The sequence below is a fragment of the Homarus americanus genome, unplaced genomic scaffold, assembly GCF_018991925.1.
Source record: "Homarus americanus isolate GMGI-L3 unplaced genomic scaffold, GMGI_Hamer_2.0 scaffold20465, whole genome shotgun sequence".
Classification (NCBI taxonomy): domain Eukaryota; kingdom Metazoa; phylum Arthropoda; class Malacostraca; order Decapoda; family Nephropidae; genus Homarus; species Homarus americanus.
This window is the reverse complement of record NW_024756914.1, coordinates 1,029,640-1,049,708: the sequence shown is the minus strand read 5'-3', so window position 1 is coordinate 1,049,708 and position 20,069 is coordinate 1,029,640. Positions and strand designations below refer to the sequence as shown.

Genomic DNA, 20,069 nt, shown 5'->3' with positions numbered 1-20,069 from the left:
TGCCCTGCTGGAAATTCCTAGCCGATTACAACAATATAGCCTTGACTTTGAAGTAACCTAACCTTACCTAACCTTCACCTCTCTGCAGTATTTTACTTCAATATGTAAATTGAATGACCTCATTGCCCTCTGTTTATGTCACTTGGTTAAATTGCTCCACTTGTGAAGTTTGTCACCATGTCATTTACTGTTTCATAAGTGGCCATGGTTAAAACCTCAGATGGAAGAATGGATAGCATGAAGATTAGACACCTCAGATTATTTCAGCTGTTGATTAAACACCCTAATGCTATCCTAACCTAACCTATCAGCCCCAAGTTCTTTATAGTAAATATGACATTTTCTTTGTTACAGGAGATGTTACAACAAAACTTTGGGAAATAGACTGCACCATTACAGCTGAAAATGTCCAACTGTAACATGGAACGAGCTGCCGCAACCACGGCATCACCATGGTAATTACCACTGGCACCACCAACATCACCACCTATGGCAAGGTAAACTAAAGGGGCAGCTCTCATACCCTATAGAGGAAATCTTTGTGTTTCGTCCAGCATCCAAATGGCAATACAGTACAGAAACACAAATGACAAGTCTAAGTCCAGGCTGTGGCTTCAAAATGCAAGCTACATATTTGGGTATTTTCAGTATTTATAAAGTCCTTCCTCTTGCACAAGTAAATCCATCTTCTTCGTAGTTCTTTATCCTTCGGAAAACAATGGAAATTTACATCAATCATCTTTCTAATTTGTGATAAACACCTAAAAACTGAGCAAGTGCTCGACATATTTTAATGTTTCTCGTTGTTGTTGTTGACTTGTGACGTCACGAGCTCCGACAGCCTCCGACCCTAGAGGTTCCGTTTTCTTTTATGCTTGAGAAACCAGACTTGAAAATTTCTAACTCGGTGCCATCACAACACTCTCCGGCAGAGAGCCCCAAGAGTCTACAATTTTCACTCCGAAAAAGTTTGTCCAGACAATTTTCTGAACTTGTGGCTTCTTCAACCTTAGCTATGATTTCTTGTGGGGTGGGCATCCGTCAGTTCCAGGTATGAACACTCGACTGAGTAATGAATTAGTCGCTGAGGTGTTTATAGACTTTAATTAAATCACTCCTTGCCAGATTATAGTATAAGCTAGGCAAATGCAGGCGTTCTAACCTCCCCCGACAACTGAGGTTCCGTAATGCAGGCGCCAGTGTCACTCAAGTATAGTAGAATAGAAAAAAAAAAGATCTGGATACGAGCATGAAGCCTTCATCCAGGATATAAACGCAGTAATTAAAATATGAACAAGTCAATCAGTAAATACAATTACAAATTTATCGAATGGGATGAATAAATATGGAGGAGGTAAGAGTGTTATAAGCGACCACAACACCATGAGTTAGGTGTTAGTGAGGGGTCTTGGTCACCATCACTGGGGATCTATCTCTGCTGGACGCCTCAGTGTTTGTTTGGCTGTGGGAGGTAAGCTTGTACCACACACTATTATTTCCCTGTTACGCTTCTTGGCTCGTTGAATAAGCTGGAGTGTTTCAGATGTCTGTATCATTTATAGTTACTATGAACACTGATGCTGTTGTTGGCTGTTTTCTGAGTAAATTAAGGCCAGACGAGGTTAAGGTAGGAGGGAGTACACCAAGACTTGAAGATTTTGGCAGAAGATGATGAATTATATGACTGTCACTTGAGTAGTACAAACACTCCAGTCATATACTCAAAATCTTATTTTTTTGTGTATTACCAGTTTTTAACCTGGCCAGTAGAATGAGTTGATAATACAGAAACAATATAAAGTTAGTAAATTAACTTTAAAGGTCGTGGATATATCATCATGAACTACTCAGCAGAAAATTATCAGTTTATTGATGACTGTTCTTGGTGCTTCCTTATTTTTTGTGGTAGTCGCTCAGAAGTATAATAACACTGTGGTAAAAGTGTAGAAGGCAATTTACTTGTTCATAGGAATTTTGTTTGGAAACTCTGCCATGAACTTCCTAATGTGCTGTGGAACCCAGTAGGGAAGGTGTTAGGTTACAGAACGCATTCTGGCTTAATTTACATATCATGACACAGTTAATTTGTTCCCATACAAATACTTCCAGTGACTGTTACATTATGTGATTTATACGACAAGATGAAGTAACAGAATCTACCGTGCTTCACCCTATCTAACAATGATGTACGATACCGGTCGTATATCTCAGGTTAGGTTAGGTTAGGTTTGTAAGTATTAGTTGGTTATCTTATATAAATTCCAGTAGCTATATAATGTGACAATCACCAGAAACAATTGGACTGTGTGTATGATACTGTTGGTTAATGCTTCAAATTGCATCATCTGGTTTAATAATTATCAGATGGTCAATTTTTAATGAAGTTATGTCTTTCAGGAATGATTACTTTAACAAAAAAATTGAAATCAAGTAAGGGAGGAGGGTTACCAGACCCTCCTAAGAAGCGGATATCAATTCGTGATCAACTACTTGTTAAAGAGGTACAGTGTTTTATTATTACATGTTGTTATGTGTGACTGCCATGTACTGAGCTGTCTTTAGAACTACAGTAGTATCCCACTCAAGGAAACAGACTCAGTCGACACAAATGTATTTCTACAGCCACGAGTCTGAATCTCAAGGTTCATGAATTGGCAGAAGCGACAGGACTTGACTGTACTGTACAGGTGGTCTGCTTCACTCAGGCATTACTCATATGACTTTGTGTTGCTATTTTCCATTTCTGTTTTCTCTGGACTCCCAGGTTATGTACTGTCAACTTGTATAGTTTACTTACAGCTACTTGTACATTGTTTCCTTTTATTTTTCTTTCGTTCTTTCTTAAAGTAATACAGGTATCTACAGTCTCTCCTCGACTTACGACGGGGTTCCGTCCCGACGACCAGGTTGTAAGTCGAATTGGTCGTAAGTCGAAAATAATACTGTACATAGAAATTCTAAATGGGTGTCTCTTCTTCTCAGCACCACGAGAACTCTCACTTTTATGCTTGTCAGCCATTTTAAAGGGAATTACAAACGAAAATTTTGTCAGTACACAGTGCGATCACCAACGTTGGGACTCGAAAATACGTAGTGTGAAAAATATTTTATATGACCATGGCCGTCGTAAGTCGAATATATCATAAGTCGAGGAGAGACTGTCCATTTACAACAAGATCCATGAGCATCTCTTTTGTTGCTTGTGTATTTCTTTATAGTTTATGAAGTTATGTCTTTGATATAAAATAATGTTTTTATTTTTATTAAAGAACTTGATAGAATGGAATTATTGTACAATGCTTGTAGATAGTTTCTGTATAGTAAACTAACATTGTTTCTTGAAAACAGGTTAGTGAAATGGAGAGTAATCTTCCGGAAGGATGTGCTGCAAAGTTTGATGACCCAGACACTTTACACTCTTTTCATCTAATTGTGACACCCCCAGAGGGCTATTGGTCTGGTGGTGTTTTTGCATTTAGTATCAACGTCCCTGAAGAATACAACATAGCAGTAAGTACAGGAGTCTGTGTTGGACAGTTGTAGGATATTAATAAGGATATAGAAGAAGATTGAGGGACAGACAAGGGGAGGGGGGTGTAGGGAAGGATTGTCTGTAATGCAGTTTTGTATGCTTGTGAAAGGTAAGAGTTTGTAACTGTGGGATGTTTATAAGAGTACAAACGGTGGAGGTCGTTTTCCAAACTCTAAAGAGTGGATTGAGTAGTCAAGTAGCTTGAGTGAAGGGTGAAGTAAAAGATGATTAACGTACTAGAAAGCAAGTGGTATGTTAAGGTACCATGGATTACTCTGCTAGTGTGAAAGAGTCGAGAGAATGACAGCAGAATTATTAAGCAAAGTGAGTATAAATGTGGAAGAAGACTACAGGTTAGTGAGGTGGATGGCTCAGTAGATCTTCCAAAATGTCCAAGACTGTGAAGACGAAGTGGAGAAGGATACTGCTTGGTTTACAAGGATTACAAAATGGAAGTTTGAAAGAATATTTGGGCCAAAATGCTGATCAAGTGACTTAATTAATATAACTTTCAGGATTTGTCAAATTCTTGATTATATCTAGCGGTTATCAATACAGTAGAAGGAATGTGTGTATAAAAATAATGGGATGGACTGTGTTGCTCTTGATTCTGGCAGCCTATACCAAACAAGAGAGTTTACTAGAATTAAAAAGTTTGTGATTATATTTCTATCTCATGCAGTCAATATATTACGTATGTGTATTTAATTTTCAGCCGCCTTTAGTGAGGTGTGAAACAAAACTCTGGCATCCAAATATTAGTGAAGAGGGAGAAATCTGTTTATCTCTGCTTCGGCAAAATTCCATCGATGGCCTTGGTTGGGCCCCTACACGAAGATTAAAGGATGTTGTCTGGGGTCTCAGTAGTTTATTTATGGTAAGAATTATTTGTTTTCTCTCATAGATCTTTTTTTATAAACTTCATCCAGATGCCCAGTTTCTCTAATCTGACAGCTAGGCTTCACAAGAAAACACTGCAGTTTGGAGACTAAATTCCAATGCACTCATTCTCCTCCCACATATAAAGGCCGTTACCATTACTCCTTAACATTTGTATATTGTACCACAGTCGTTTTATAATATAAACCGTAATTACTTAATATTTCATTACTTTATAAAAATTCCCTTAGCACATTTGGTGTATTGTTCCATGCTATTTAGCCAGGACTCAGTAACAAGGTCTACATTCACTTGGTATAAAGTGAAGTGAACTGTTTAGTTTTTTCTATACTGTATAAGACAAATTTGATACAGTTACCTGGAAAACTTTTTTTGGGCAAGTATTTAAAGTTTAATACAGTAATGCAATTCGTGTCATAATGCACGAGAATAAATTAGGTGTAATTACAGTACTGTACAGTATGTCACCAAAATGCTGCCACCTTTGGTACCCTAAAACCATTTCTCACCATGTTTGTTTCCACCTAGGACCTGTTGAACTTTGACGACCCTCTCAACATTGAAGCCGCTGAACATTATCAACGAGACAAGGAATCTTTTAGACGGAAAGTTAGGGAATATATTGATAAGTACACAAAGCGATGAGATGCTTGGTGCTTTATAGTATGTTTGTAAATACTCTTTACTATTACTAGTGAATTTTTCCTCCTTGTTCAACCATAAACTAACATTTTGTACATTTTAGCTCTTCAGATAAGCCAAATTAGGTAATGACTAGATTTTGATATATATATACAGTATATATATATATATATATTATAGGTCGTCACTGTTTGTCTCTTCAAAATGGGGCATTATACGCTACCGGGTATATAAAAAAATAACTAACTGGTAATTGACTTTTTTTTTTATACTATTACAAGCCCTCTCACGCTATGGTGCAGGGTGGGTGAAATCAAGAGCAATTCAGGCATACAATATTGTTGAATTTGAAGAAATGCTTGAGTGATATGTCAAGAGCTGACCTAGAACATGCAGTAATTTCTTCCGTGTGTATTTGGAAGTTCAGTATTAGTTCTTTATACTCACTTGTTCCTGTTTTATTGGAAATTAAATTCTCAAATTATTTAGATATTTGGACATTGTCTGGACACCTTTCTACAATATCTTTTTTTTTTATCGTAACAAATGTATAAGTCATGTTTGTAGAGAAGCCGTGAATTTATAGAGTCCAGTATGTGAAAAAAGTTAGCTTGTGTTAATCTCAGATATACAGTACAGTGTACCCTCATTACCCTAATTAGGATTTCGGCTTAATTTGTATTTTTCCCCCCCCCCAAATAAATTAACTGTTTGAATGCGAAATAACCAAGCGGTTATTTGGGATAACGAGGAACAAAACAAATGTAAATGTAAATTTTCTAATAATGTCAAAATATATCAGAACTCAGTTAATTCAGATTTTTCAGTAACTCGTGTGACCCAGAGCCCCCCTTTTGTCTAAATAATGCGGGTAAAGTGTACTGTTATATACTGTGTGTATGTTTTTGCAACCGTCTTTCATCTTGAGTATATTTTTGTGGTTATAAGCTAGACTGAGATCAAAGAATTATTTTTTGTTGTAAGTGCAGTACCCCCTCCCCTGTACTACAGTGTTTAATTACATCCAGTGTTTAATTACATTTAGGTGAAAGTTCAAGTGAAACTGAAATACAGTATATCAACAACAATTCCCTGTGCCTCATTGATACTGACAAGAAGATTATGGAAGCATCTCAACAGGATAAGCAAAAGTATGAAACTATAATCAAATTAGTTAATGAATTATTTTTTGACAACAGAATCTGGATATTGTTCACATTTCTCAAGTTTTGATGTTCAGTAGATGACACACCTGCCTTGATACAGTGGCCAGAATCAAGAGTAAATGGAGACTCTTCCTTCCAACTGTATAGTATGTCAATTTGCAAATAGTAAGAAATTTTTCTATTTGTGGAAAAGGAGAAAATGCGAATTTGTTCAACATTATTTTTGGCGAGTGAAATTCTTCAGTGTGTAGAACTGTGATGCAATTTTTGTTACATCAACAGTGCTTGAATTATGTTCATAGTACAGTATCTCATCCTGATATTTTGTAACATGCCATAAAGTGAATGAAGAAATGAGGTGCGTATGACCGGAGGGGACAAAGTGCCACTATGATCAGTATTGATATTTTTTCACAAACGGAGAGAGAAACCACCTCTGTATCCTGAGCAGAAGAGGCAATATGTTCGATTTTACCCACACATCACTACAGGCAGGGCTGGTGCTGAAGGTGGCAAGCAGTCGATCACAGAGGAAAGCACCACTTCATTTTTTTTTCTGGCACTTTGTCCACTGGTCCTATACACCTCAAATATGCCTGAATATATTTAATACAATAATTGTAAAAAAGAATCATTGAGTAAAATATATAAGCAAGAATGCTTGTTTTGAGGCGTCTCCAGTGGGATTGTTATGTAGGTTTATGTCATAAGCTTATTTTTGTTTGTTTTTCTATCAAGTTGCTTTTATATGCAGTTGTGAAATGCAATAGTTTTTATAATGTGTCATTGGCTTTGTCATCCCCTTTTAAGATTCATTTTTTATGTTTTTACTACAGTGGAATTAGGTGATATAAAAATGTGCTGATGTAACTACCAATCTTAAGAGTAATTTCATAATAAGTGGTGTTGGCTTTGGTGGAGTTTCAGCAAAATTGTCCTGAAAATATCCAACCTATCATTTATATTGTGTTGTCCAAACTACCTTTTATTTTACTTTATAATCTATTTAATTTCCCTTTTCTACCTCTTTAATTACAACCGTTGACTTTTATGCAGCGAAACACACATTATTACTACGAACATAAATGATTAACTACGAAAGGCATTACATTTAATCATTAGTGGCTATTGGACTCATAAACTGTTGAAATATTAATAAATCATTGCTGCCTCCTTGATCAGCTGTGTTTTAAATCATTACCCTAGTGTGTTGGGGAATATACGGTACTTACATAGCAGCTTGTTTTTCTGAAGTATTTATGCCACGGATGCATTTCTGAAGTGACACATGGGACTTACAAAAAAAAAATAACTTTTTGTCAGTTGTGAATTTGTACTTTTGACAGCCTACCTAACTAATGATAAATAGTACACAACTACTCTAAATTACTACCTAACACAAATTTAGTTACTTAATACATGAAAAAATTAATAAAATACTGTAACTTAGGTACATTACCTTATGAGAGGGCCTTATGGGTTCACCACCACAAGGGGGTTGGCTGAACAAGGGCCTTACTCAGCGAGATGAGGGTGGTCATCCACCTCATCACTGCTGTCTGCCATGTACACCACAGCATGCTTGTAAATTGTGGCTACAGTAGAAGCACCCAGATCAAGATCTTCCCCAATCTTGGTAGGGCCATCACAAAGCTCATCATGAAGCTTAATTACTTCCAGCACTGTCAAGAATCCCAGCCTTTCGTGGTTTCTTTGATGTAGAACTGGTAGCCGAAGATTCAGCAGAGCATATAGTACAAAAATTGTAACGAAAGAATGGCATGAATACACATGGATAAAGAGAGATCACTTCACACACACAACGAATGGCGGAAGAGGGGGAAGGGGTGTATGATCAGTGAGCGAGAATACGTCTGGGAATTTCTTCCCCAAGATGGCCACGCCAAATGATTCCTGGAGTGCGAAATAATAATTTTTACCAGGACCCAAATTCACAACATTAGGAGGAAGCTTTCGTTTCTTGAAATAGCGGAGTCAATTTAGGAAATTCGCGTCTCAAACGTTCGTATCTTGGGGGATACCTGTACTAAATTAGCTTAACCCTAAGCCCCAGGTTAGGGTGCTGCTGGCAGTAGCCCCCCCCCTCTCGTTGGGTTAAATCGCGAAAAAAATCTACTTTAACAAAAAATATAAAATAAAATGGCGAGAAAATAGGCAGACGTTCTGGAACGTCACCCGGGGCCTTAAGGCTAAATGTTAATTTTCAATTCTTAAAAGAATAAGGGTACCAACTTAGTTCCAAGTATTAACATCTCCGTAAGATTCTTCAGGGGACCTTTACTCGCACTTGGAGGCTGGTTTTGGGGGAGACATCAGTGGCTAAAAGATAAAACCAAATCAGCGAGTACAACAGAGTTTACATACAACAAACTCCAGATGCGTTCTGGGAGTCAGATGTTTTCCCCTGAAGCATTATGTGTGGGAAAGACAAAAAATCGTGTTGCAAATCTGCAGATGTGCAAATCTTAGCCTACCAAAAACAATGAGGATAGTAAAGAAATTGTGTAATTATGAATTTGGATCCAGCATAACGGAGGCAACCTGTACCAAAATTTTTCACTTGCTGGCACACATCTTTCTGATCATTTGTTAGTTTTTCTAAGACATCTTGTACCTGATAATTGTCAGATGTCAATTAAGAAATGTACACAAAAGTTAAACTCTGAACCACGGTCTATTAATCCAGCCCAATTCATGTTACAAGAATTACTGCACAACCACATCAACTTTAAAAATATCAACAAACAAGCCATGGATAACAGACCTGAATGCAGACTACCAGTATTAACAAGGAGATAAAATATTAGGAACAGATGTTAAATTTATTGACCTGGTAGAAATGGAAGGCAACAACTGATCTACACAGCAGTACAAGAGGCTATTGTATGAAATATATGTGAGATCCAAAATAGCAGCAGTCATGATCAAAACACAGCATAAATAACATTGTAGCCTCCGGGCAAGGGAAATAAAGTTAATATATAAGTATCACATTTACCATCCTTGAATACATGTATCAAAGTCCCTGACAAGCCAAAATATCAGCCAAATTTAGAAGATCCCATAAACAAATTAGGTTATACCTGTGGCTGACGTTCTCGTGAGTAATAGAGTTAAAGACCTCAAGTAGTCAAGCAGTAAATGTGAAATGCTGCAATATATGGGAATGAGGCAACATTCTCGCACTACCACACGATAGTTCACGAGGATGTAGTTCCTGAAAGAAAACTCCCGTAACCCCGATACTGCAGAGGCTCTTAATGCCAAGATATGGTTCTAAGCACAACTTAAACTTGAGACAATTAAGATTCCTCAAAATTAAATTAAACTTTATCTGGCATAAATATTTAAAACACAATCCACTAGTAAACTATGTAAGTCAGCAACAACTTAAACATATCCTTAAAAACTTATTCCTCAGGTAATATTAGGTGGCCTAAGACAAATAATATGGACCTATTCATAATGTTTACAAGGAACAGTTCCTAAAGTGCACACTGGCATCAGTGTACACACAGACTAACTATTATCACTACAATACAAAATGTTATTGGAATGTTGTCATTTCTGCAATTATTGTAAGTGAAGAAGGGGCAGTGAAATATACAGTCAAGAGTACGTTCATGACATCTATCATACTCAGAGAGCAATTCTTGCAACTTCATTTCCTAAGAATTCAGAAGATGAACTAAACACAAATATAGAGCCCAGAAAAGAATAATGACAAAAGGCATTTTGCAAAGTCAGAAAAAACCTTACAATAGTTATGTACAAAGTTTTGAGCAGTTCAATTTGGTCATTGTGTCTGCCAAACTCATTTATGTGTAATGTTCTCCATAAGCAAGAGAATCAGACATATGCTGATAAAGCAACCTGATCACCAATTTAAACCAAAGCCACACACAGAGAACACAAGGAAGGGAATAATGACACTAATGCCCATCATTTTTTCCCAACTCTTAAAGGCTCCATAAGATAACATTTTCCACCACCTCAAGTGATACAACAGGCCTTGGATAAACTGAACAGTGGTTGGACCTAAGGTAAAAAATCATCTGAGGTTACTACACAACATAATTACAGGTTCACATACAAAATTAGGAATATTTTGCACAATTTACCATAATGTACAGAAGGTAACTGAGAAGGATATGTCCACTCATCAACTGTACCTTCCATTACAAAATAATAGACACCTCAACTCTTCACACAGATGTACCAACTACCTGTACTGGTTGCAAATGGAAATGAAAGAATATTAAAAAAAATTGGGAACTCCAATTAAAACCAAAATAACCTGCCATATAGAATGTCCTGAAATATATTCTTACAAAACACCCAGGGTAGTTCTTGTATATTGGCCATATATCATTACATCACCCATCTGGACTATTGTGTAGCTCCATTAGAATTCCAAATGAAAATACAATTTTTTTTTCTCTTATACTAATATAACACAACAGAAGAGCCACATTTCTACACCCAATAAAAATATGTGGAGCAACAGTGAAAATAAAGAGCTGCCTGTTTAAATAATGTGTCAACTATATTTCTATTGTTATAAAAAGTACAAACAGTGTTAAGCTTTATCTTTTAATTCTCCTAATATAGAAAAATATACATTAATGTTTATGGATAAGTACATGGCCTGAAAGCACTACCACATAAATCTCTAATCTATAAGAGATAATTTAATTCATTACTTTTAACATATACTTTAATCTTCACTCACCATCTTTATCACATGTTTCAGACTCAACTTATATTATTTTTTATTTGTTCTTATACATCCAAACAAAGGAAGCTCATTTAAAACGCTCTCCATGTGCTTGTACACGTGGTGCATGTTCATACAACTAAAACAAAGTAATACATAAAAGCTCTAACCTGACAAAGTTAACTCTCTACAAATGCTTTCCTTCATACATTAATTTATTAGTTAAGAAGAGCGGGACATAACTTCGGGCTTGTAACTCTAAGACCGAGTATCGTGGATTTCGGAAAGACAAGAGACGCAAGTCTGGAGACTACTCCTAGTCAGGGTCTTATTATGACAGCAGAGAGGCAGCCAACATGGTTCACCCAAGCAGCCAAAGCCAGCAACACGTACCACTTATTTTGATTTTCCTGACTACGGGAACATACTATAAGCTGCTACACTGTCCTGAAGCCCTCACCCTACATCTCAGAATTTCCCGTGAGAACCCGGGCGGTGCAAACTACACATTATGTAAAAATAGTAAGAAAATTAACTGATCAGCTGGGGACTTCATGATGCATAGCCAATTGATATAACAAATATTTCTAAGAAACTTAATCAAAGATAGAAATAAATTATCCTTTTACTTAATATATATGGATGGCATGTAATTCCTTCAGTAAAACAACAGAACTAAACACACACACACACACTCTGAATCAAAACCAATGTTCTACAGAATAAATGGTGCTGACGTAACACATAAGTATACACTTCACAAGTCATAAAAAAAAAAATTATATAATGAAAATGAAGAGATTCACTTTAACAGCAAAAAATAAGCTTGAAATGTAATCATAAACATTTGTAACCTCATTTTTTTGTTCAAGCCCTTAAATGCATTCTCAATTCAGAACTCGAGAGGAATCTAATGCCATAAATACCACTGGATGAAATATGTTCTACCCAGAGCAACAGTTTCTTCCTTGCTACACAATCCTATATATCAATCCATTCACTGAAGGATGGCCTGTGTAGGATCTTCTTCACTGTTGCTAAAGTTTACTCGTCACTCTTAATTCTGGGTTCTTTACTGAAGAAGGATTCTGCCTTAGCTAACGGTGCTCGTATTTTAACCTGAAAACATAACACAAGATAAATACAAGCAGCAATCACTAAGTATTTACTGAATATGTTCAGCTGTTCTTACAATATATGTTCATGAAGGAACCTATACTGTACTGTACTTGTATATCATCAATTTTCAAGATAATGTACACTCAAAACTAAATGATTAATGACCATAAGTTACTACTAAGTTATTCTATGCCCAGAAAAATTAATTAATTCTAATAATCTATTTTTATAGTTCAGCACAAGTGTTTATAAGGAGTTGTATCTTGGATTACAATTGGTATGATACTGTTTGTCAAATTTGTGGGTGTATGTAAATAACATATTTATGGTTGTATCTATGGCCTTAAAAATCAGTGTCACATCAAGTTTCAAAACCGGAACCAAAATATGAAGCAAAAAAAAAAAAATTTGGAGGACTTCAACAGTTATGTAGAGCTCCCCAACACACCTGAATCTTTGTACACCACTAAAAAATTATTCGGCACCCGTGTCATATTGTATCACGCCTACGGGTGCCGAATAATTTTTTAGTGGGTGTACATCCATAAACAAATTATAAAATCTCTCCATACATACAGAACATGTTCCAAAAAATAGCTTCAAGCCAAATTTAAACCCTTGACACAACCCCTTAACTAGTTTATATATACTGAATATAAATATACATAAACAAAACTTACAGTGCTAACTTATAAAATCAGCCTAAGATCTACTTCTTGGGGAGGAAAAATAAAGATAGCTTTAAGTTGATACTCACTGACTGTTACTGTAGGGGTTAACACAAGCCACACGTGAAAGAGAAGAGAGAAAAAAATTGGTTAGTAAAGTCTGCTTCCACAGGACCAAGCTCTTTAGTTATGTTTCTTGTAGACCAGCCAGTTATGAGTCTGTATAACCTTCCTTTAAAGCTAAGCAATGTAGGGCAGCATCTAGGGTTTACTGGAGGCCTCAGGGGAAACGTCTTAATCAACTAAACACTAAGAGAGTTTTTTGGAAATAATGGAACATGAGCTCAATACAATACAGAATATATAACAGCTGTCTGAGCCTAGTATGAGGATTTATCAGGTTAAGAAAATTACCTGATGTCTAGAAAAGAAGCAACCTATCCTATAAACACCAAATGGGAGGCTTTTAGTCCACCCTGCCTTACAATACTCTACCTAGTGTCCCCCCCTCGTTGAGCCATGTCACATTACAGTGGGAGAGAGGAGGCAAGATAATAAACAGACAGACATTGACAGTAAGGGATGTCATCATCAAAAGGCTGAAATACAATATAAAAAGGTAACTTAATGGACAACCCTAATTCTTCATAGACTACGATCTATATATATTTCAGAAAGGGAAATTTACATTTTATTTTTAAGTGTTCCTATTGCATTGAATTAATATGCACCATTCACTAGCTCTTTTAAAACTATCATTAACTCCTTGAATAGAATGACTTAACTTCCTCAATACAATATCATCAAACTCAAGAGGAGTAAGTCACTGTCCTCAAGTGGTTAACATACTGAGGGGACCGGCATCATACTCAAGAGGTTATGGACTATATGTTAATCAATTTAGCTAAACTCTTGTCATATCACAGCGCAAGAACCAATTATTATTCACTCTTTATAATATTGTACAACCAAATGGGCCCTAGACCTAGCCTTAAGGACCCTAATCCTAACTAATTCCTATACAAGTTATCAGGTTAGGTTATGGCCCAGTTTGACCGATGCTGCATACCGGGTAATATATAAAAAATTAGACTGTAATACCAGTTTCTGTATAATGTGAGAAGTACTACACGTTGCTAATTACTGTTCAGACACAAGGACTGCCAGTGACAAAATCTTCTCCATTATATTTATTCCTGTTCACTGACATTAGTGCCTTGTTCAAGATACACCATGCTACAGTATTCATTGGTAATTTATAAGTTACTCCATACAATTTTCCCAACAATTGCATGCATTCTTAATAAACACACAAAAAATCTTAACTTTATGTTACACAGCAATTCACAAACATTATGTACTGTATAATTTTTATCATGAATTTCAACACATTTACCCAAATATTGCAAGCATGCAAAGCAAAACAAAATGATGTTTAAAACTTGAATATTGCAAATGAACAAAACTGCATTATGTTACAGACAATCCAAGGTGGAAGATTTATTAACCTTTATATACTGTATATACCTGTATTAGCAACATAAATTCACTGCCACAGATATCACCCAAAATCTTTGTCTTAGAAATATTACATAACAATAAATATATCATAAAAATTCAATTCCTGACCTTGATTGACAGATATTACTAAACAAAATAATAATGTAGTAATAATTTAACAATAATTGGTAATTTCCTCCTCTCTTTTGATCAAACTTTTTATGTTCAAGCAATTCAGTGGACAGTTTACTTACTTACTGCACATCATCACATTCATTATATATATATATACAGTATACCGTACTTAGAAGACAACCTTAGTAAGACTGAACCATCTACACACAGTCTTTAAAACAGTGTGAGTGCAACATACTCTTCATAATTAATGTTATAATGAGCTAATTACTCCCTTATAACTATCAAAATTAATTTATAACCCATATAAATACATTACCACACATTATACCTGTGAATACCCGATGGACGAGCTTAAAATTAGTCGTGTTTCCGTTAATGGTGTAGGAAATTTCAAGTATACTATATCTTAATAGACCTCAGGATTATTAACTTTCCAACTAATACAATTACTTGGGGACCACAAGAACTCCCATCATGCACAAAAGCCACCTGCAACATTAGCCCAACACCGAGTATATTAGCAAATGGATGATACAATGTTCAGTAGGAGCATACAAGTAAAGTCACACTCATTAAAAACGCTAAATTAGTTTTTTCTTTATTTTTTCCCCCTTGCAATAACTGTAATCAAAAACATACAATAATGACTTACTTGTTGATTTGGTAACTTACAAGAACAAGCAAAGTCTGTTGCAGAGAAGTATGTCAAATTACTAAATAATCACAGTTACTACAAGTTAGGAAATAATAATAATAATAGTAACACGGACCTGCACTGCCACCCACCAGTAAGACATGCACCTCACTGATTAAGCCACAAGCACTGGGATACCCACAAAAAATCTAGACAACTTCACCAACTACCTGTGCCACTACGATGGGAAAACATAGTCAGTGTCTAATAATATAAACCCAATTACCTGTGTAGTATTAGGATAAGGTCAAACACTACTAATAAAGTAACAAAGAAAGAAATAAGAAATAAACACCATTATTATTAATAAAAATCCCAAAGCTATGAAACACAAGTAAAAAGATATAGAATGTGATGTTAGGTACTGTACACTATTTTCAAACTAATGACTATAAAACTAATAATGTTCAGGTTTTGGTGGCCAACAGAAACTCACTCTCTACTGCACCTCACTCTCTTCTATGATAAAAGTTAAGAAACTCATCTGATACAATTACAATCATAACTATTCAGTACCTGAAGTTTGATCTAGATTTTTTGCCATATTTCCCAATCCTGAAACACAATTAAGTGCACACAAACATACAAACGAACAAATATAAACCAATTAAGATGATTATACAAACAGAGACACATGCATGCACTGTAAGCACACACAAGCACCACATACATGCACACCTATGCCCCCTCCTTCACATACACACACACACACACACATACCTATAAAAACAAATTCAAAACATTCAAAATGAACGAAAACAAATCACTTAAGATTCAAACCTCAGTTCCATTTACAGTGCTGTGGTTCACTTCAGTTGTGGACGTCTCAACTACTTGAACGGATGACGACTCTAGGGAAGGCGATGATGTCTGGCTTAATATTATGATCTACCAACAACTCCCAACAACTAACCAACACAAACTAAATCTTTATAAATACAACAATTCATAGAAACTGAAAATTTACTTCAAAACAACTAATCACTTAAGACTTCACTTTACAATCAACTAGAATAAATAATATATAAAGGAAACATTAACAGGAATACATTAGCCAAACTTTAGCAGCTACTTACTCCAACTATCTTAAAAGTGGCTAAAAACATTATAAACTAGGTCAGCAAAATTTATATTCTCAACTTCTTCTGCACAAGGCTTTACTTATTGTTCTGCCAGGAGAGCTAAACCTGATAGCCTAAGAAATTATAAGAGTTTACAGATAGCATTATGTATGCAAATAATCCCGGCAACAAGTTAAGAAATGTACCCCATTTTTCTCAATAATGTTTCAGTAAATTTGGCCACCACAGAAGACTGGAGGCTTAGTTAACAGCATAACTTAAAGGTTATCTTAAGACACATGTTCCTAAACACTGTACAGTATTGGACACATGACACACTTGGACATTTTGGATGCCACAACTATTTACTTCACCTCCATTTATAAGCTTTGCTGCTGCTTTACATATGAAATAAAAATTTACTCCAGCAATAAGTTATGTATTTCTGGTGTGAAGTGAGAATCAAAGAAAAGAATTGAAGCTTTGAGTGAAAAGACTGACAATAAACATTAAAATCCATAAAACATAAAAATATATACATCTTCAAACCTTCATTAATGGCAGCCTGAACAGAGGGACACACTTACTGTAAATCATACTTTATATAAAGGAAGAGGAAGAAAATTACTAATGAAAACTGGACACTTCAAACATATTGGACACAAAGTACAAAAGTTTCAAGTGGATACTGTATTCTACAACAAAACAAGAGATCCCTTAAAATGTTGTTTTTCATAACTGGTGGTCGACCAAACTTACCAGACTCCTCTTTGAACTGATCCTTGTAACATCCTCATACTGCACTACTAAACCCTCCCACATTCACAAAAATCATCCGATCTTTTTTATTTTTATTCATGAACTACATGCAAGACTTGGTGATGAACACTCAGAGAAGAGAAACTCAAGTGAGGAATGAAGTCATGTACAGTGTCCTGTCTGAGACAACCCTAGCTAAAAGGCCCGAGAGGCTTTGTGTTGTCCCGTGTGTGGAGATACTGTACCTACACCATAATGTATCTAAGGACAGTCTTGAAAAAGGGAAAACCACTGAGTAAAAAAGGAAAGTTGTTTGGATACAAATGACTTATCAATTATGCTCCACCCAATTATGGCTTCCTCAGAGGCCAATACAACTCACACTACCTAACTCTTAGTTGCCGAGTGAACACTTCATCAGCAGAGTCAGTGCCTTTTTTCCTGTTTTAATGCTTAATATAACAAAGTTTTCAAGTGAAAATCATGTTTTCATCTTAAAATTTTCCATTATACTAAATACAAAACATAAAAAAGAGCTTTGAATGTGCCAATAAGGTGGTGGGACTCACTCAGACACCTGCAACATACAAACTTGAATAAACTGCAATTGCTGCTATGGAAGACAAAATTAAACAGAGCTTAGACAATTGGTCAATGCTGTCAAAATTGTAAATAATTTTACATTTGTGTTTGTGTGAGTGAACAGCCCATGTGTGGCCTGCTGTGTTCAAGGTTTTCCTTTCATTTCCTTTCATTAATACAGTACAGTATTTGTTTGCAAATGTTTTACAATCATTACTATTTGGAATAATAAAGGTATGATATATTTACTGTATCAGGGTTGAAAAGTGCAAAGTTACTATTTTTAATACAAACAATAAATTACAGCTTCTTTATGAACTTGTAAGTATAACTACTTATGCAAGTTATCTGACAGTGTTACTCATGTACACACACAGTATAAACCATTCATGTTTTCTCAACTCTTCATATCTTTCTTCTCAACCTTGTGAGCCCTAGTGTTGTGGACTTAATCAACTTGTAAGTCTATTATATTACACTGTACTGTACTTATTTCCCATCAGTGCTGGAAAGTTTTAATATAAAAGAACCAAAAGTACTGCATACTGAATCACATCCTCAAGGGAAAAAAAAACAAAACACTATGTATCTTTCACTACTAAATACCACTCACTGACCAGACAGTTTACCCCCTCAAGTAATGTCGTCCGTACCTTGAGAAGACGAGGATACAGAGGTGATGGTGGTAGACTTGACAACAGTGACACTACTGCTCTCCTGCTTCACCGTAGCCCCACCGCCGCCACTACTGGTGAGGGTGGTGCTCCCGGTGCTGGCCACATCCACAGACTTCTCCGACACTTTGAGCTCATCCCTACACCAGCACAGAGTTACAAAGTCATGCAGACACACAAGGGTGACCCAAAATCAAAAACACAAAAACCAGACATTTAGTAAAGCGAGGTACTACTGTACTACTGACAGTAAAATTTGGATCAAACCTGAAACATTTAAAAGGTAAAGTGGGTTCCAACAAATAAAAAGATTTTCAGCACTAGGAAACTAAGAACCCTATCAAGAAGGCAATGTTCACTGGCAACTCTATATACCAAATCTTATTTTACATAAACTGCAAATTTCAAGGTAAAAAAAATAAATAAATAATTTTTATACATTATCAGTAATTTACGCAACAGTGAAGCGTTGTTTAGAAAATAATATTGTTGTTTCTTTAGTTTTATACAGAAGTTTAATATTACTTATCAGTGACTGCTGTCATCTGTTTATTGTCCATGAACTAATGAGCTCTAACATAGCAAATATAAAGATGTCCACAGTACTGTATCAGTTATATGAAAAGTTTACTTTTATACACTGAAGCTTCATTAACACGGCTCAAAAAACTTTGACTGGAAGTAATTTTCCCAATTCCAATTTATTTTTTATTAAGCAATTTCAAGATCAAATTATCTGAGTTTGCCACTTTTTTTCTTAATTCTTACAACGCTTCTCCCACTACTGTACACTGCAGGATGGTCATAACACATACACTCTCCCTCACCTTCATCCATTCACTCTTAACTACTGTGGCAAGTTATCTTATAAAAGCAACCGACAGACTGTTTAATTTCAGCCTCTAAAAATTTCATGTTCATATCTTTCATCAGTGTTTCAAATGTTTGTGTTGGAGCAGCAACTGATATCCAAAATGTAGCGCCAAGTCGTGAGTGTAATGTTTGGAGGAAGAGGCAGTGGCATTATGCAAAGGAGAACCACCACACACAACCAGAATGTATCTTGAAGTGTTTAAGCATTAAGGTTAGGTAAGGTTACTTAGTAAATTTAGGTTAGGTTAGGTTACTTTGGTTTGGTGAGACTAGGTTAGTTTAGTTTAGGTTAGATTAGATTAGTATAAGTTAGGTTAGGTGCAGATAACCAGAAACTCAATTGCCTGAAAAAAATTCTGCTCGAACAATAACAATATGGCGAGCTGAACCAAGAAACAAGACAATTTTACAAGAGCTTTCAATGCATTCAACAGATAAAATACAATGTGGTTTACCTTCAGGTGCATTACATGCAGAGATGGGAAATACATAACTGAATTAGAACAGACCAGACAGGAGAGAGAAAAAATCCTCAATAACTTACACAATGTTACCCTTTACAGCTGACTAAGAAGACACTGTCTAAGAGTTGGATAAACATCCCCTGGGTAACACATCGACTTCTGGCACAATTGTCCATTCCTTACTCAGAATGTTTACCTCAGTGGCTTACAATATTTGAACCATTAAAGGATGACAATAAACCAAAAACAACCACCGGGTACAACAACTAATCTCTACATGCCTAAACCAAGATAAAAGAATAGCCAGTAACAACTCAATTTTGAGTCAGGAATTCTCAAGATTAACTGAAACAAATAAGTGGTGTTACATCACTGTACACCCCCATGCCACGCCATAAACACCCGGGTCATTATTGTGTCAAAAGTTCAGTTTCCTGGCTCAAAGTGTCCCGAGATATCGCCTAGAGAAGCGACCAACCAAGAATCATTAAAACCAATAGGAATAAACACTTGAGAATTTCCCTTGAGCTTCACGCAGCACCTGAAGATGGAATGGGGA

General features: G+C 35.8%; 2 protein-coding genes across 10 annotated transcripts in view; one reads left to right on the top strand and one right to left on the bottom strand.

Moving 5' to 3' along the window:
- Nucleotides 1-856: 856 nt before the first annotated feature.
- On the top strand, nt 857-7,418 carry LOC121857228 (NEDD8-conjugating enzyme UBE2F-like). 3 transcript variants are annotated; one of them, XM_042353193.1, is made up of 5 exons: nt 857-968; nt 2,398-2,501; nt 3,349-3,510; nt 4,248-4,409; nt 4,961-7,418. In XM_042353193.1, exons 1-5 carry the CDS (start codon nt 872-874, stop codon nt 5,075-5,077), a joined length of 642 nt encoding a protein of 213 aa, XP_042209127.1. In that variant the 5' UTR covers nt 857-871; the 3' UTR covers nt 5,078-7,418. The 3 variants fall into 3 exon arrangements, with proteins under 3 accessions (XP_042209127.1, XP_042209129.1, XP_042209128.1); XM_042353195.1 differs by lacking the exon at nt 857-968 and adding an exon at nt 1,031-1,051; XM_042353194.1 differs by lacking the exon at nt 857-968 and adding an exon at nt 1,370-1,471.
- A 1,651-nt stretch (nt 7,419-9,069) lies between these two features.
- The window catches only part of LOC121857226 (lethal(2) giant larvae protein homolog 1-like), a 56,933-nt gene continuing 45,933 nt past the window's right edge, over nt 9,070-20,069 (bottom strand). For 2 of the 7 annotated variants that reach the window (XM_042353187.1, XM_042353188.1), the window contains 3 exons: nt 18,153-18,313; nt 15,878-15,948; nt 9,070-12,097 (listed from right to left, as the gene is read on the bottom strand). In XM_042353187.1, the coding sequence (XP_042209121.1) occupies nt 12,023-12,097; nt 15,878-15,948; nt 18,153-18,313 (307 nt within the window). In that variant the 3' untranslated portion in view covers nt 9,070-12,022. Of the gene's footprint in view, nt 12,098-12,854; nt 12,864-15,877; nt 15,949-18,152; nt 18,314-20,069 lie in introns of all 7 variants that reach the window. The other 5 variants (XM_042353189.1, XR_006087136.1, XM_042353190.1 and 2 more) reach the window with 5 other exon arrangements.

What these genes read in the sequence shown, in the direction of transcription:
- LOC121857228 (XM_042353193.1), top strand. Translation starts at nt 872, where the DNA reads ATGCTTGAGAAACCAGACTTGAAAATTTCTAACTCGGTGCCATCACAA. An exon ending in ACAATTTTCACTCCGAAAAA is followed by an intron (nt 969 to 2,397) that starts GTTTGTCCAGAC and finishes TATGTCTTTCAG; the next exon opens with GAATGATTACTTTAACAAAA. An exon ending in CTGAAGAATACAACATAGCA is followed by an intron (nt 3,511 to 4,247) that starts GTAAGTACAGGA and finishes TTTAATTTTCAG; the next exon opens with CCGCCTTTAGTGAGGTGTGA.